Source organism: Calypte anna, chromosome Z (assembly GCF_003957555.1).
Source record: "Calypte anna isolate BGI_N300 chromosome Z, bCalAnn1_v1.p, whole genome shotgun sequence".
NCBI classification, from domain to species: Eukaryota; Metazoa; Chordata; class Aves; order Apodiformes; family Trochilidae; genus Calypte; species Calypte anna.
The window spans coordinates 64,425,251-64,443,566 of record NC_044274.1 but is presented as its reverse complement, the minus strand read 5'-3'; the positions used below and the strand labels follow the sequence as shown (position 1 = coordinate 64,443,566).

The window sequence follows — 18,316 nt, the reverse complement described above, 5'->3', positions numbered from 1 at the left end:
AGTGAGCTGTGGGGCTCAAACCACTCAGCAGCTGCTGCATATCTGCCCCCCCACCACAGTGCTCATCACCGTGTCAGTGGTGACCATAAATAATTCACTTCTTGGTGGGGGTTTGCCAGCCATCAGAGTTTGATGGCCTGTTAAAAGTTTAATGGGCTGAAAAGCATAGCATCAAATGTTTTCTCTGAACACAGGGACAACCAGCCATGGACATGCTTGAGCTTCAACCAAAGGCTCAGTATGGTCTTGGAAAAGACTCAGGCTGAGCATGGGAGCTCCTGGATCTGAATACGATTTTAATATTAAGTGAAATGGATGTTTCACCCCACAATACGCTATGTATTTGAAAGTACATGCATGCTACAAAACAGTTAACAGTACTTTGAAAAAAACCTGAGAGGCGGTGGAATCTTTCTCCAAGATCTTGCCACACTTTTCCACACAAAGATCTCATCGCTACCTAGTACCAGCAATAGTTCCTCATACAAACATTTCTTTCTGAAGTCAGCCTCATGCCCGTCCCTGGAAAAATGATGGAGCAGCTCATTCTGGAGATCATCTTTAAGCACATGGAAGAGAAGAAGTTACCAGGAGTAGTCAGGATGGGTTTACCAAGGGGAAATCATGCTTGAATAATCTGACAGTCTTCTATGATGCTGTGACTGAATGGGTAGATGCAGGGACACCAGTGTATGTGGTCTGCCTTGACCTTAGCAAGGCTTCTGACACAGTCTCCCATAACATCCTCATGAGCAAGCTCAGGAAATGTAGGGTAGAAGAATGGACACTGAGATGGATTATGAACTGGCTACACCAGGAAACAGGAAAGGCAGGAAGAGTAGGCAGCTGGAAGCTGGAAGCATGGCTTGGCCCTCGTGATGCCTCAAATTTATACTGAGTATGACGTGTATGGGATGGAATACTGTGTTTGATCAATTCTGGCATCTATCCTGTCCGTTCCTCCCCAAACGAAGGCTGCAGGTGGGATCTCTTTCTTCCTTCTGGAGGGTAAAAGTTTTTCTCAGAGCTGTCCTTGGCTCTGCACACCAGTATCTAGCAGTAACTATAAACATCAAGTGTTATCAGTCCTAGAAGCACACACTGTCTGAGAAACTTGCTGTTAATTTCAGCAAGTGCAACTACTTACAAGAGACTTAGCTAAAAGCAAAAGTAAAAGACAGAAAATCACCTTTATCTTGGCCCAAACCAGGACAGCCATAGAGCCCAAAGAGTGACCAGTGGCATGGGGTCCAGCCGGAGACCTGTGACTGGTGGGTCCCCCAGGGATCAGTGCTGGGTTCAGTCCTGTTCAACATCTTTATCAATGACCTTGATGATGGCACAGAGTATCTTCTCAGCAAGTTTGCTGATGACACAAAGCTGGGAGGAGTGGCTGACACCCCAGAAAGCTGTGCTGCCATTCAGAGGGACCTTGGCAGGCTGGAGAGCTGGACAGGGAAAAAAATAATTCATTTCAACAAGGGAAAGTGTAGAGTCTTTTATCTGGGTAGGAATAACCCCAGGAACCAGTACAGGTTGGGGACTGACTTCTTGGTGAGCAGTGAAGGGAAAAGGGACCTGGGGGGTGCTGGCGGATGGAAGGAGGACCATGAGCCAACAATGTGCCCTTGTGGCCAAGAAGGCCAATGGCATCCTGGGGAGCATTAGAAGGGGTGTGGTTAGTAGGTTGAGAGAGTTTCTCCTTCCCCTTTACTCTGCCCTGGTGAGGCCACATCTGGAATATTGTGTCCAGTTCTGGGCCCCTCAATTCAGGGACAGGGAAGCGCTTGAAAGAGTGCAGAGCAGAGTTTCCAAGATGATTAAGGGAGTGGAATATCTCCCTTATGAGGAAAGGTTGAGGGAGCTGGGGCTCTTCAGCCTGGAGGAGCATGAGGGGTGAGCTCATAAATATTTATAAATATGTGAAGGGAGAGAGCCAGGGGGATGGTGCCAGGCCCTTCTCAGTTATGCCAAATGATAGGACAAGAGGCAACGGATATAAACTTGAGTATAAAAGGTTCCATATAAATATGAGGGAAATTTTTTTTACTGTGAGGGTGACAGAGCACTGGCACAGGCTGCCCAGGGAGGTTGTGGAGTCTCTGGAGACACTCAAAACTCACCTGGATGTGTTCCTGTGTGACCTCCTGTAGAAGACCCTGTCCTGTCAGGTGTTGGGCTCTATGATCTTTTGAGGTCCATTCCAACCCTTAACTTTCTGTGATGCATCTCTATTTACACTGCCTTTACCAGGTATAGCAGCCTTATTCCTGCCTTTTTTATTATATATGTGATTGCTTTGTCAAGTTAATTTTAAGATAAATAGGGTCTGAAAGGTCATGTCCAGCAGATACACATCACTGAGAATTACAGTGTTAGTCTAGAAATGCTCAGCAGCCTCAGCTAATGAAGTGTCACTGCAACACCCACAGCTTTGTAAACATACAATTGTTTTCTATACTTCACAGTGGAGGTATGATTGTAGTGCCACTGCCAGACACTTTTTTGCTGAAACCCATTAATTTGTGCCTAGGTCTGGTTATTTTCAAAGGGCTCACATGTTGAGGAAAGAGGGTTCAAGCCTGCAGAACATTACCACCAGGTCATACACCTGATGACTTTCTTCACTCACTTCTTTTCAGGTCAGTGTTACAGAGACCAGACACCACTGCCACAGAAATACAGTTCTGTCCTCCCCAGGGACTGCCCCACCACTGGACCTTTTTTACTTCAGTAGCATTGGGTCAGGGAATTAATCTTGATTAGAATTAACCAAGGTAAAAGGGGAAAACAGATTTGAGGTTTCATTTGCTTGTGTAATCCAAATGCATGGCTTGGGAGGGAAAAGACAGCAAAATGAGGCAAGACCAGCAGAGCTGTTACTCTGTGAAACTGTGGCCACAGATTTAGATCCTCCTGTGTGCGTCTTCTCCACATCTGGAAAAGGTAACTATCTTACCTAATAATAACCTACCTAATTAACTGTCTTACCTAATAATCAACACCATTTCACTTATGCTTACCTTTATTCCCTTTATTTTTACTACAGCAATTTCATCTTTCTCCTTCCACTCTTGAAGGAGGCTGTTTTGGGGCCAAAGCAGCAATACACCCAAGCTTGAAGGTCTCTCACTTCACCAACATCTTTGCAGTGAGCCTGCCACACCACTACAGTGTCCCTAAGAGTACTTCAGGAAAGCAAGCACAGTTTATTCTATGTGCCCACTTTAACAAGTTTCAGATTTGAAGTGACCATTGAATTTATAGCTGCACTGCATGCAGCAGAGATGAAGGACAAATCTAGCTTTTCCTCTTGGATTGATGGTTGGACTTGATGATCTTGAAGGTCCTTTCCAACCATGATGATTATATGATTGTATCATTCAACATACAATAGTTATCAATTCAGCAAAATACTTCTAGCATGGTTTTGATTATGTATGCTTTTAAACAGAAAACTGAGATGATACTCCAAGAAAAACTGCAAGAGACAAAGAGAGCAAAAAGTTTTCCCCAATAAATGAGGACAGGTCACATTTGCAAAATCAGAAATGTCCTTCTTCGAGACTTAATAAAAAAGAATTTTAAAGCTTTCAGTTAACACGGGCTTTGGCATGAGTAGCAAGATGAAGAGCTTCTCTTCAAGGCCCAGTCTCCACAGAAGCCAGCAGGAACACATCTGAGGAACTTGCTTTCAGAGATGTGATAAATGACAGGAGCAGTCTGATATGGCTATGCTCCCCACCTGCTCCTTCCCCAGTAAAAGATCTCATTAAAAATGTGGTAACAGAATCCCTCTACCAGTAAATCATGGAAACTGACCTGGGCTGAGTTAGAGCAGAAACCAGTGTTCTGCTGGCATTATTCATTCTAAGTACTCTGATGAGAACAGATAAAGAATACTTGAGATTTAGAATTTAAAACACGTTCATTACGTATATTATATACACTTTTATTAACACATCATGGTTTAGGCCCAGCCAGTATCAACCGGGCCACCTATCACTGATTCCCTACCTCCATTGTGGGACAGGGAGGAGAAAATCCATCTCAATCCAGACAAGGAGAGGGAGGTTTGCATTCCTCGCTTACACTAATAGGCAAAAACAGACAGGTTCAACTTGTGAAGAAGACGACCTAATGTAATCTACCAGGAGAAAGAGGAAATATGATGAGATCATAAAATATTTGCCCCCCCTACCCCTTCCCTCTCCCCATGCCTGGGTTGCTTCCCTGCTGCCTCCCCCTCAGGACACAGGGGATGGGCAGGGGGGATTCAGGGTCAGTTCCCCACACGGTTTTTCTGCTGCTCCTTCCTCCTCAGGGGGAGGACTCCTCACAGCCTTCCCCTGCTCCGACGCGGGGTCCCTCCCATGGGAGAGAGTCCTTCAGGAACCCCTGGGACATGAGTCCCTCCCATGGGGTGCAGTCCCTCAGGAACTGCTCCAGCCCCAGCTGCCCACAGAGTCACGGCTGCTTCAGGAGCAGTCACCTCCCCTGACACGGGGTCATTCATGGCTGCAGAGCCACATCTGCCCCTCTCCATGATCCTGCACAGGCTGCAGCTTCATGTCTGCTCACCTGTGACACTCCACAGTGTCAGTGTTCAGGGGCCACAAATCCATGTATGCCACATGACGCCACTCCATGAGCTGCAGGGCACAGCTGCCACCTCAGCACAGGCTGCAAAGAAATCTCTGCTCAGGCAGCTTCTCCCCCTCCTTCTGTCTCCATGGACCCTGACGTCTCTACTCTGGCATTGCTCTCACCTCCTCTCCTCTCCTCTGCAGGTCCGTTTATTGTTTGTGGTTTCATTTCCCCTTCTATAACTTGTTATTCATAGATGCACATCCAGCTTCTCCTGTCTGCTTGGCCTTGGGCAGAGGAGGAGTCAGAACAAGGGAGCTTCCAGAAGCTTCTCACAGGAGCCACCCCCTGGGCCACCTCGCTTCCAAAATATCCCTGCACTAGCCCAAGATAACATAAGACATCAACAAAATTGCCCTTTTTAGCTAAGGAGTCGTTTTCCCTTTTACCAATGATTTGGTGGAAAAAATGTCACTTTAAGTAGACTAATATTCACTGGTATACTTAGAATCATAGAATAGGCTGGGTTGGAAGGGACCTCAGAGATCATCAAGTCCAACCCTTGATCAACTACCGCCACAGTCACTAGACTATGGCACTGAGTGCCATATTGAGTCGCTTTTTAAATGTCTCCAGGGACGAAGAGTCCACCACCTCCCCAGGCAGCCCGTTCCAATGTCTGACCACCCTTTCTGTGAAAAAATTCTTTCTAATATCCAATCTGAACTTCCCCCTGCTTGTTCTGAACAAGCAGGTACAATCCAACATACAAGACAAAAAGCCAAACTCAAAAGACAAAAGATCTGAGCTTATTATTTCATTATTCACTCTGTAGAACAAAGAATTAAGGCTTGTTTGCATCACAGTGATGATCAATCATGCATCATTTATTCCCACAAAGAATAAAATTCATTTCCAACTGGAATAGGAATAACAAAAACTCTGCTATAATCCCCATATTGTTTACATCAAAAAACAATTTGGCATCTTAGAAATTAAGACTGAAAAGTAGCCGGAAGAGAGACGAAAACAGAAAATGGCTTTTGCTTCAGAATATATGATTTCCAGTGATTGCTTGCAGGAACCCTTCAGTTTAAAAAGGAAAAATAAGATTTTCAAGGACTGATCTAGAAACATTTTCAGAAAGACTATTGAGTTATGGTTCCACTGATCATGAATATGAAACGTTGAGAAAATACATTGCTTGGAATACTGAATTCCACACAGATCCCCAAGTAAATGGCATATATACATCAAGCTGAACCTGTTTAATATGTCTGAATTATAAAAATGGTAAACCTGTAATATTTTTCGGCCTGATTTTGTAATTCCTGAGTTTTAGATTACTGCTGAGTCACAGCAGACAAAACTCTTGAATGATGTAGTGGTAAGTTCTGCAAATCACTTTCTAACATGATTACACATTTTGTTCAACTTTCAATCATCCATGAATGTCAGTCTTCCAGGTCCTTCATTCTTCATCCACCTCCGGTACCTCTTCCATCGGGGATCCATGGCCATCTTCTTCTTTAACTCCTCCTCTTGTTCTCGTTTATAGACCTGAAAGACAGAGAAAAGTTTTTAATAAGGCTGAAGGAACAGCTCAAGTGAACCTCAGTGTGGGTATAAGCATTTTTTACAGAAGACTGAGCTGCAATAGATAAGCAGACCTTGACCAACATGAAGCGTAGGAGTACCTCCAGCCAAGGAGCCTACTGGCAGCAGTTGCAATGCTCTTCATTTTTGCTGAGATCAAAATTACCTCCTTGTAAGACAGTGCTGCAAGATCCAAAACTTTTTGAGGAAAAGAACTCGATGCTCAGGCATTCAACAACAACAAAAAAATTCACAGTAAAGAGCTGCTAATGCTCAGAAAGTTAGGTTTTGTTTTGAGTCCCTTCTCAGAACCCACACTGATCAATGCAATTTTTCAGCACCTTGCTTTAGTTATTTTCCAATCTCAAAGTCGTTGCCTAAATAGAATATGGCTATGGAATATTTAATTCCTAATTGAGTTTCTCAACTAAGTTAGTTTCTTTGCATTAAGTACTGGCAGTATCAAATGATAAGTAATTAAATTCTGTCAAGAAATGGTGTCATTGTACTGAAATTCAGGGGCTCAAATTAAGGACATAACTGAAAGACTGCCTGAACTCATAGATCCAGGTGACTATTATCCACTCCTCTTTCATGTGGGCACCAATGATACAGATAAGGGTAAACTGAAAACTACCAGGAAAGATTACAGAGTGCTGAGTAGCACGGGAGGACTTGGGAGCACAGCTAGTGTTCTCATCAGTCCTCCCAGTCAAAGGAAAAGTGCAGGAAAGGGCCAACAGAACTGGAAAAGTCAAGAAATGGTTGAAGGAGTGGTGCCAGAGTCAAGTGTGTTGGCTACCTATACCATAAGGCTCATTTTAATAAACCTGGTCTGCTGGCAGCCAAAGGGGCCCACCTGTCAGAGAAAGGGAAAAGACCCTCCAGCCAGAAACTGGCCAATTTAAGTTAGGAGGGCTTTAAACTAGGGATGCCAAGGGAGAGGGACCCTCAGTGGTGGAACTCCTCCCATGACTGGAGTGTGGTGATGGTTGTTTAGAAAGGACAGGAAGGGCAAAAGAGGGGGTGAGGATATTGCTCTCTACATCAATGACCATCTGGAGTCCATGGAGCTCTGCCTGGGGATGGGTGAGAAGCTGACAGAGACCCTAGGGATCAGGATTAAAGGGAAGTCAGGGGTAAGAGATATGGGGATCTGCTACAGGCCACCCAACCAGGACATCCAGGTGGATGAGGCCCTCTTTAGACACATAAGAGCTGCTTTGCACTTGCAAGCCATGGTCCTCATGGGGGACTTGAATCACCCTGACATCTGCTGGAGGGACAAGACAGCAAAGCACCAGCACTCCACGAAATTCCTTGAGTGCACTGATGACAACTTCCTCCTCCAAACGGCACGGGAACCAACCAGAAAAGGAGCTTTGCTAGACCTTGCACTTACCAAGAGAAACAGGCTGGTGAGTGATGCAAAACTGAATGGGAGACAATGCTGCAGTGATCATGACATAGGACAGCAAGGAAAGGGTGAGTAAGCTGATGGCACTTGATTTTTAAAAGGAGAGACTTTCGTCTCTTCAAAGACCTGCCTGGTATGGTACAACGGGACAAAGCCCTGGATGGGAAAGGAGCCCAGGAAACTGGTCCACGTTCAAGAACCACCCAAGACCAATGTGTCTCAGTGAAAAGGAAGGCAGGCAAGAGTGCCAGAAGGCCAGCATGGATGAGCAAGGAACTCCTGGACACACTTAAGTTTAAAAAAAAAAAAGTTTACAGAAGGTGGAAGCAAGGACAGATACTCTGGGCGAAGTACAGAAAAACAGTCAAGAGAAATAAGAGATCAGGTTAGGAAAGCAAAAGCACAGAGAGAATTGGATCTGGCAAGGGGAGTAAAGAGCAACAAGAAGTTTCTCTACAGGTACATCAATGATACGAGGAATACAAGGGAAAATGTAGTCCCACTCCAGAAGGAAACAGGAGAGACCCAGGATGAGGGAGGCTGAGGTACTCAATTACTACTTTGCCCTCCTGTCTTCAACAGCAAGGACTCTGGTCACACCCTCCAGGTTACAGAAGCTGGGAAAAGGCAGATCCTCCCACTACAGATGAAGAGCAGGTTTGAGAACATCTAAAGGGCCTGAAAGTGAACAAGTCCATGGGACCTGATGAAATTTACCTATGGCTCCTGAAAGAACTGGTGGATGAAGTTTCAAAGCCATCCACCATGGCCAGTTCATCATATTTGAAAAGTCATGGCAGTCTGGTGAAGCTCCTCCTGACCGGAAAAGGAGAAACATAACCCTCATTTTAAAAAAATGGAAAAAAAAGAAGACCCAGTGACCTACAGGCCAGTCAGGTCATTCTGGTCTCTGGACCAGAATGGATTAGATGGATAGACCACTCATTGGATAAGTAACTGTCTGGATGGTCACACCCAAAGAGTTGTGATCAGTGGCTCAATGTCCAAATGGAGATGTGTGATGAGTGGTGCTGCTCAAGGGCTGGTACTCAGCCCAGTGCTGTTTAACAGCTTTCTTAGCAACATGGACAGGGGAACTGAGTGCACCCTCAGCAAGTTTGCTGACAACACCAAACTGTGTGGTGAAGTCAACACACTGGAGGGAAGGGATGCCATCCACGGGGACCTTGACAGGCTTGAGAAGTGGGCACGTGCAAACTGCATGAAGTTCAACAAGGCCAAGTGCAAGGTTCTGCACCTGGGTTGAGGCAATCCCATTCATGAATACAGGTTGGGAGGAGAAAGGACTGGGGACAGCCCTGAGAAGGACTTGAGGTGGTGCTGGACCAGAAGCTCAGCATGAGCTGTCAGTGTGTGCTTGCAGCTCAGAAAGCTAACTGTGTCCTGGGCTGCATCAAAAGAAGCACAGACAGTCAAGGGAGATGATTCTCCCCCTCTGTTCTGCTCTTGTGAGACCCCAGCTGTAGTACTGTGTCCAGTTCAGGAGTCCCCAACATAAGGAGGACACAGATGTCCTGGAACGTGTCCAGAGGAGAGCCTCTAAAATGCTCAGAGGTCTGGAGCACCTCCCTATGAAGACAGGCTGAGGAAGTTGTGGTTGTTCAGCCTGCAGAGGAGGAAGTTCTGAGATGACCTTATAGCAGCTTTCCAACACCTGAAGGGGACCTACAAGAAAGCTGGGGTGGGGCTTTTTCCACATACATGTAACAAGAGAACAAGGGGCAATGGTTTAAAAACAGGAAGAGGGGAGATTTAGATCAGATATAAGGAGCAAATTCTTTATTACAAGGGTGGTGAGACACTGGCCCAGGTTACCCAGGGAAGTGTGGCTGCCCCTTCTCTGGAAGTGTTCAAGACCAGGTTGGGTTGGGCTTTGAGCAACCTGATCTAGCAGTAGGTACCCCTACTCATGTCAGGGGAGTTGGAACTAGATGAACTTTGGGGTCCCTTGCAACCCTAGCCATTCTGTGATTATATGAAATACACAATTATCAGCAAATTCAATTATCTAACAAAAGCAGCAGTATCTGCACTTTTATTCTGTGGTTTATGTAGATATAGACAGTGTAAACCTCAACACCATACAGGTTAATGTCCTCTCAAGTGTCATCTGACTTCTTCTCAGAAGGGAACTGAGTTTAAGGTTCTACTATGCACAAGAGGGACTATAGAAATATTATAGTTGGCTTTATAAATGTACTAGCTCAATGCCCAATGATCACAGAAATGTTAAGAATTATTAGGAAAGCAAGAGGGGAAAAATATTGTGGAGCTCTAAGGTACACCTATGTGTTGACTTTTTGGTCAGTGATTATAAAAGGACACTAGAAAACTGAACATGCAGTTCAGGCATCTTGACAGATGCATGCAGACAGGCACCTTGAATAATCAAAGAACAGTGCTGGTTTTAGGGAGAAACACCTAAGCGTATTTTTTCAGCCTAGAAGAGACGTTACTAAGTTTCATGTAAGGCTACAGGAATGGTAGACAGAAGCACAGGAAGCACCTGAAGGGAGACAAAAGCATGATTATTCCCCATTTCCAGTAATAAAAGAACCAGCACATGCACAGGTACCTTAAAAGAAAAACAACCTCTTCTACACCTGTTGTTGAATTCCTGGCCAGATGGTACTGCAGACACTGGAAGTTCTAATGCATTCAAGGAGTGAAAAGATAAGCTTATCAAAAGAAAATTAATTAAAGCAACTGACTACAAAGACACAATTTCCCTTTCAGGAAGTCCCAAAGCTGCAAGTTATACTGGACTGTTGCTACATATGTGCAATTTTCATCTATTCTTCACAAAAAAAATACCTGCTGGCCATCAGAGGAGAGGAGTCTGGGTTGAAAAGCCTTCACTCCTGGCAAAAATCACAGCTGTCATATTCAGTGACCAAAGCATCACGTCATGGTTTTAGACAGTAACTAGATGACAGATGCTCTCTGTTATTCCCCCACTACCCTTCCAGGGGATGATGAAGGAGAGGAGAGAAACTTCAAGGTTGGAAGAAAAAACTACGTTATGTTTAATGAAGTACTGATAGTGAACTACAAATGCATATAAATTATATAAATATGAAGCTGAATTAAAAATTTATATAAATTATGTAAATGTGGAGCTTGGTAATTGCTCCCCAAGTGGAAAAGTCCCACACTGGATTTGGCAGCAGATGGGGGTGCCCAAGTCCAGGGTTCCAGTGATAGCTGGCAACACAAGAGCAACCAAGCCAGTCCTGCTGGGGAAGGCAGAAAGTAACCTGCATTATAACGCTCTTCTCCAGTGAGGAAACAAGGAGCAGTGGGAGGAGCAGCAACAGGCCCCAAGCCAGCTAGCACAGCAGCCAGGGAAGCCACCAAAGGGTTCTCTTGGGATCCATTTTACCCTGAGCACCATAGGAAGGAATACTGTGACTGTTCAATTTGGGTCACCTGACTGGAAGCTGCTGGTGCTGTCCCAGGCAAGATTCTTCTATCCTGGTCCTCTCAAACCACAGCATACTGTTTGTTAGTGACTACATGGATCCCAAACATGTTTTTTTTTTTTTTTCTACAACAACAGGATATCCATCCTATCTTACTCTATCTACAGAAAATTCATTTTCTACAAGTAACTTTACTCAAGTCTTTGGACTTCTAGACTCTTTTCTAGCTAGCTTGTGGTAATTCAGCATGTATATGTACCTATTGGCTATTTCTTTTTTTACAGTAATACCAGTTCTACTTTTTTCCTCATACAAGTTTCTAGATTAATCCACCCTTGCATACTTCAAAAGAAGCATTTCTCTATTTTTGGTGCCCTGCCACTAGCAAATGCAATTCTGTCACCATCTTATTTTTTCCTAGCACAGATCCTCTTCCCCTTAAGCAGGCCAACTTTGTATTCTGTTTCTTTTCCAAAAACCTTACACCCAGATGGCCCACAGATGAGCCTCTGTGGAACGATTCTGTCAATCTGCCAGGCATCCCAAGTCATTCTGGACTGCAGTTCTGTGCTGTGGCTAATGTTCATTCACTGCTGTCACAGAAAGCTAAAAAAAATATATTGGCTATTTAGTAACTGGCTATCCAAGAGTAGCAGTTGCACTTAACAGTGTTTCATATGCTATCTCTACTTGAACAGGTATACAGCACAAGACCAGTCTCTGACTCACTGAAGGCCAAAGAACTATCAAGGGACAGTTTCAAAAAACTACTTAGGAATTAATGGCTTAGAAGACCAATGAAAGGAATTTCAGATGATGCAGGTAATCCTTATTGCAAATTATTACTGTTTTGAGAACAGTCTTCCATCTGATGTTATAATTTTGTCTTATCACATTGTTATAAGGAAACCTTTAATCAAATTCAACTACATGTTGTTCACATAGATTCCCTTACAATCACAGACTGATGTCCCCTGACCCACTTCCTATATAGACAGGCACAGTGAGGAGCTGCTGCTCTCCATAAGCATAAAAGCACACCAAGTGTCTGTCTTTTCAATTTCAAAAGCAACAGCTAAAATAAGAAGCAATGCTTCACATGGCCCTGTCCCAAAGCACCTTCACAGAACAGCTGTCCTTACTCTGGGAGCACTGGATAACTAACACCAGATTCTCCAGCAGAAGCCACCCACCTCATAGTTTTCTCGTATCCACAGCTGCCGTTCCAGGAAGGTCTCTTTTTGATGTTCTTCTAGGCTGTCAAACTGAGACTTGGACATTTTCATGTACCTTCGTATGATATACAGCTTCTCTTCCACACCATACTCTTGCCCTTTAATAGTGAAGCAATAAATCCACCAACAGTACCAACCTATGTATTTGCACAAGTAGAAAGGAGCAAGAAGAATCTGAAACAGAAGGATGTCGTATATCTTGGGCTTCTGGTAACCACCTTTTATATCTATTTTATTTTTTATAATGTCTTTGATGATTTCTTCCTCTTCTTCACGGATTTCTTCTTTAGACCGCCTGTTCTTGCCTTTTTCTTTAGTCTTATTGAGTAAACCTTGCTGCCTGGCAATCTCAGTAGCTTGTATACGGTATTTTGGCACTGTAGCTAGGTAGTTGATAGCTTCATTGTAACTATTCCACCAGCTGAAGAACTGTAATTGAAGAAGAGTAAGCATGAAAAACTTGTTTTTATACAAACACCTTCCTATTTGGAGATTTGCCTGGAAAAACACTAATGTTGTCATACACCTTTAACCAAAATTACACGACAGCAAGGACAAAAACTTAAAGGTAACAATACTTCTGCAGTATTACAGAAGCTGTAATTATTCCTCCAAACTTAGTACAGCACCTGGAAAATAGATGTACAGATATGTATCTCACAGCAATACACACTGATGAGGAAGGACAAGCAGACACTGTTCAGACTGGTTCTGTTCACAAGAAGATTGTTAACTCCTGAAGCTTAATGCTACGTTGTGCCAGCAGTTCCCAAAAGCCCTCTTGGTTTATCAATAAGCTAGCTAGTATATGAATGTTTCATTACAAAATGGCTATCCGTTTAAAATAGTTAATTAAACATGGATTAAGCACATAGAAATCTCATCAGTCTGAGAGGGCTGACTTTACAAGATTCAACATCTCTCTCTAATCTCTAGCTACCCTCTAAATTTCAAAAATTTAGGGGAAAAAAAATTGGAGAGAAAAAAAAAAAGCAACAAACCAGAAACACAGTGCTTGGGGTCTTACTGGGGCAACTTTTTTTACAAAGCAGCATTTCATAACATTTACCAAGACAAAGGGTAGATACATCATACAGCCTTAACAAAGGCCAAAATGGAGAAACAATTGAGAGCAAAAGAGAGGTAAATCAGTTTATACAGATGTTTAGACTGAATTTGCAATCATCTCGCAGCTGGACCGCAAGGAAGTGAATGTCACCATTTACAGACAAAATAAGATGTGAAATGAAACTCTGCCACTGGAAGTAGATCTGAAGAGAAATTTAGTATTTGGCTGCATATGCCATTGGAATTTAGTACTCCAAGCTCCCAAATTCTGAACCGGGTATTTTTGTTTTAACTTCTAAAATCCCACTAAAAAGTGAGCTATCTGCACTACAAAAAGAACTGTATTGTCACCTCTTTGTTTTCAGGGTGTTTTTAACCATGTTTTGAACAACAAATCCAACAGATGCCTAAGTTCAGTTACGCACCTTCTTCCATTTAAATACTTGTCAGCAATGGCACAAGTTTTCTAATTGAAAACACAGGTAATCTTCTCGACTTTGGAACTACCACCTTCTGAGCAAAATTCACTGAACTGAACTGACTTCTCTCCTGAGTTCATTGTGGTGTTTAACCACACTGCAATGTAAGATTCACACATTAGTAAACTGCTGGTGTTTAGCCCTATCATCGGAATTGTAACTTGAATTGTAACTTGAATTTAGTTTCCAATTACTCTGATTTTTTAAAAATTACTTATGCCGCTTAACAACCCAACACACACTGTTCTGTGTCTTCAGATGGACACCATGCAGAAGTTTAATGCAGCAGACAGGCATGGGCCCCCTCACTGACACATTACTAAAGCTACAGATACTTCTCAGTGAGAAACTCCCTGAGCAGTGTCACAAAAACATGAAATTTTACCTGAAACACAGAGATGGCACACACCGTAACTAGAATCACTAATCTGACATCCACTTTAGGTGCCAGTCTCCTGCTGTAGTAGTGGTAATAATGCCTGTAATACTCCTCTGGGTGATCCAGCATGTAGTCATAATCTTTACGTGTCTCTTCATCCTGCAGAATTAGACAAAAAACATGTGCAGCTTCAGATCCCCGCTTTCATTTATTCTGTTATAACCATGTTATACATCTCATTTATAAACACACTGCTGTAAAATTTGCAACCTCACCAGGTACAAAGCATGGAGGAAAATCTTTTATCCTCTTTCTTGTATTCTCAATTAATTGGTTCTCACATTCATCTGCCCACACACATCTGACATACAGGATCTTAAATGCATAAGCACATACTGCATGAAGATATGTAATCCTGATATAAAAATACATACTGATATAAAGACAGGCAACTGAAATTCACAAAATAGACATTTTTAGCTCCAGAATGGGAAATCCAGATGGACTAGTGAAGAAATGTCACTCAGGAAAAGACAGTCAACTGAAGAACCTAACAGGAGATTGTTTTACAAATATTTTAGAAGGATCTTTCAGGGCTGTATAATTTGCCTAAAGGAAGGCCATTTCAAATAACCTCACTGTTCTTAATTTCTCTGGGGTTATCCTCATTTCCATCTAATTAAGAGATGAGAAATCTAATTTTGTAATTCTGAAATGTATTCCTTTCCTATCCCCAAAAAAGGTTCCTTTTTTTTTTTTTTCTTGCAGCCTTAAAACACTTTCAAGTTTCATTCTTTCATCCCTAAGTTGCATCTTTGCCAAGCCACATATATTCTGCCCTGATAAGCCTCTGTCACAGATCCCACATGCCACTCAAGTCACTGCTTACTTTTTTGGTTGGCAGCATATGCCTAAGATAAAGCCCAGTCAGTTAATTTTAAATACAAAATTATTTTCCAGAGAACAGATTCTAAATACAGAATGTTTTGCAAAAAAACTCTATTCCCTTCCCGCATTCCTTGACTGTCTGTCGAGAAAGGTTTCTCGGGGTTTCCCCCCCCTCCCGACTGCTGGTAGCAAGCAAGGCGGCTGAGACCACACAGGGGAAAGGAAACCCTCAGAGCCTGCTGAGATGAACACTGCGATCCCGAGAGGTTCCGATCCTACCCCTGGGGAAAAGCCACCCGAGAGGCCAAACTCGAGCCGATTCCCGATCTCGATCTCTTCTGAAGCACGCTTCAGGGACACACGCAGCGAATGAGGCGCAGCCGTCGAGCAAAACTTACAGGGTTTAAAATACCTTTCAGCGTACTTTAAGGCTACCATTTTCCTTCTCAGGACTGCTGACTGCCAGCAACCCGTACACAAACACGGGTGACTCCGGTGCCGATGACCAAGAGAGGCGAGCAGCGTGCCCAGAAGCGTGTCCTGGACGGCGCTAGCCCCGGCCCCGCACCTCCTCGCCCAGGTGGCGCCTCCACTCCCGAAACCGGGACCGCCGAGGGACGCGGCCAGAGGCGATAGGGGGTGGTCGGGCGCCCTGCCCGCCCTCCGCCAGCCCCACTACCGCTACCCGGTCCGCCGCCCCCCGCGCGGCCCGCCGGGGCGGCCCCCTCCGCCGGCCCCCCGCGCTGTCTCTTACCGGAGCGGCTCCGGCCGCGGTGGCGGTCCCGCTCTCTCACCTTGAGGGTCTCATAGGCGGTGGCGATGAGGAGGAACTTCTCGTGGGCTGCCTGTGGGTCGTCGCCGCCGCCGCCGTCGTCGTCCGGCGAGCCCAGATCCCCGCGGTAACGGTCGGGGTGGTACTTGCGGGCCAGCTGCCGGTAAGCGCGGGCGATCTCCGCCTTGCTGGCCTGCCGGCTGACGCCCAGCACCTCGTAGCAGACGCGCCGCCCGCAGTACAGGCCCTCCGTCAGGCCCCGCGCGGCGCTCAGCCACAGCCACAGCAGCCAGCGCCCGCCCGGACCCGCGCCCCCACCGCCTCCTGCCGCCATCTTCCCGATCCTGCTCCCGCTCCCCTTCCCGCTCCTCCTCCTCCTCCTCCTGCCGCCGCTGCCACCGCTACGGGGACGCGCGCCCTGCGCAGGCGCCTGTGCGTGGCCCGGGGGCGGGGTCGATCGTGTCCCCTCAGGCCCGGCCCGGGCGGCGCCGCAGGGTCCCGTCGTGAGATGGGGGTTGGGGTGGGTAGAGATCGTGAAGGATTAACCTGAATCCGCCGAGACTCCACATCCGTCCCAGGCTCCACATCTACACGTCCTTTAAGCGCCTCTGCGGACCATTCCTGTGCCTGACAGCCCTTTCAGTCAAGAAGTCTCCTGATGCAACTTGGGTCCATGTCCTTTATCCTGTCGCTTGTGAGAGAGAACGATCTTCTCCTGGGAGAAGAGAACAATCCCCACCTCTTTATAACCTCCTTTCAGGTAGTTGTAGATGAGAGCAATAAGGTCTCCCCTTAGCGCTCCTTTTCTCCAGGCTGAACAACCCCAGTTCCTTCAGCCTCTCCTCAACACATTTGTTCCAGACTCTTCACCAGGGCTTTGCTGCCCTTCTCCGAATTCATTCCAGAACCTTGATGTCCTTCTTGCGAGTGGTCCAGAACTGAACAGAGAACTGAACACAGAACTCAAGGTGCAGCCTTGCCAGTGCCAAGTACAGGGAAAGGATCACTGCTCCAGGCTTGCTGGCCACACTTCTGACACAAGCCAGGATGCTGTTGGCTGCCCTGGACACATTGCTGGCTTATATTCAGCTTATGTTGATCAACAGTTTCAGGTGTGGCTCATTCACTCTTTCCCAAGCTTGCAGTGTTGCAAAACAGAACAGACAGAAACACATACACAATAGACCCCAGATTTGGAAAGCCCATCTTTTCCCTGATTTCTTCTAGCCTGTTTCCACTTATTTTTTCTTCCAGGGAAGAATCTTCTGAAATATTCCTGAATGCATGTGTAATTTAAGATCACTCCTGCAAAGTCCAGGTTTTTCCCTCTGTTTTCTGTTGGATCAATGAGAAGTAAAGGGCATCTTCTATTTTACTGCTCCTGTACATACAAATATATAAACATACATACATACACATGTTCATAAATACATGCATCCATACATACACACATACATAAATACACACATACATACACCACGAAGGGTGTTTTGGGTAGCACTCTTCCTGCTGCTGTTCTACAATGCATATACAGCCCCCCTTGATAATGGTGGCAAAGGAAAGGCCATTAAAATCCTCGTTAAAGTAGACATTTGGCCTCACAGCTGCTACAGCTGATCTGCCACCTTGTGTATTTTCTACCCAAAGACTTGTTTTGGCAATGAGTGCAACATCTGTGCTTCAGCATAACTGGAAGGAACATTGCCTTAATATTAAGCTTTTCCTGGGAAAATCAGGTGTCCCAATTTTTGCCAGCTCAGAAACAATTTTCTTTCTAGTAATTTTGCTCTTCAGTTAAGTATCTTTTAAGTAACTGCACTTTCTGAAATTACCAGCATGTTTTTCAGAGAGTATCTGCTTCCTGTGACTGATAAATCCCAGTGTTTGTGTTTACTGATGGAGAATGGTTGCAGAATCAAGGTCACTGCTTGGTTCTCCCAAACTTCTTGTGCTCCAGAAACAAAAAGGGGTGAAGGGGTCACACCAGCAATGCCTCCCATGGGGAGGAGGAGACTGGAACCCAAGTTGACCAAATGAAATGTTCCATTCCACACATGTCATACTAGGAATAAAGTTGAGGGATCAAGAGGATCCAGGTGTCTTTCTCCGTGGCCAGTGTGCTGAGAGGACTTCACCTGTTCTGTCTTCGATCCTAATCTGTGTGTTCCTGAATCTGTGCATCCAGTTCCTACATGATGAATCCAGTTCCCACATGATGCTGACTCCAGGAGCCCGGTCTGGGACTTTCCCAGAGCCTGTCCAGCAGCCTTGATGGTGTTAGTGGGGGGAATGTGATAGTGGTTTTGTAATATTTGCATATGTTTAATTACTTTCTTCTTCATTATTGTTCCATTCAAACTGCGTAGTTTAGTTTCCAACCTGTTACTCTGCCCTGTTCTCTTTCCTTTTCTGGAAAGGGAAAGAGGTTAATAAAGAGCATCTGTCATTCATT

The 18,316-nt window shown here is 44.9% G+C and overlaps 1 protein-coding gene across 1 annotated transcript; it reads right to left on the bottom strand.

The window, feature by feature from the left end:
* Positions 1-5,452: 5,452 nt before the first annotated feature.
* DNAJC25 (DnaJ heat shock protein family (Hsp40) member C25) lies at positions 5,453-16,204 on the bottom strand. Its single transcript, XM_030467750.1, has 4 exons — positions 15,887-16,204; positions 14,211-14,363; positions 12,237-12,707; positions 5,453-6,147 (listed from the first exon to the last, which is right to left on the bottom strand). The coding sequence occupies exons 1-4, from the start codon at positions 16,196-16,198 to the stop codon at positions 6,025-6,027; spliced, it is 1,059 nt and encodes a 352-aa protein (XP_030323610.1). The 5' UTR covers positions 16,199-16,204; the 3' UTR covers positions 5,453-6,024.
* Positions 16,205-18,316: the final 2,112 nt, after the last annotated feature.

Excerpts from the sequence above, each read along its gene's own strand:
- DNAJC25 (XM_030467750.1), bottom strand. The coding sequence starts at position 16,198 with ATGGCGGCAGGAGGCGGTGGGGGCGCGGGTCCGGGCGGGCGCTGGCTG. Across the intron at positions 14,364-15,886 it reads CCGCCTATGAGACCCTCAAG|GATGAAGAGACACGTAAAGA; the intron begins GTGAGAGAGCGG and ends CTAATTCTGCAG. Across the intron at positions 6,148-12,236 it reads GGATACGAGAAAACTATGAG|GTCTATAAACGAGAACAAGA; the intron begins GTGGGTGGCTTC and ends TCTGTCTTTCAG.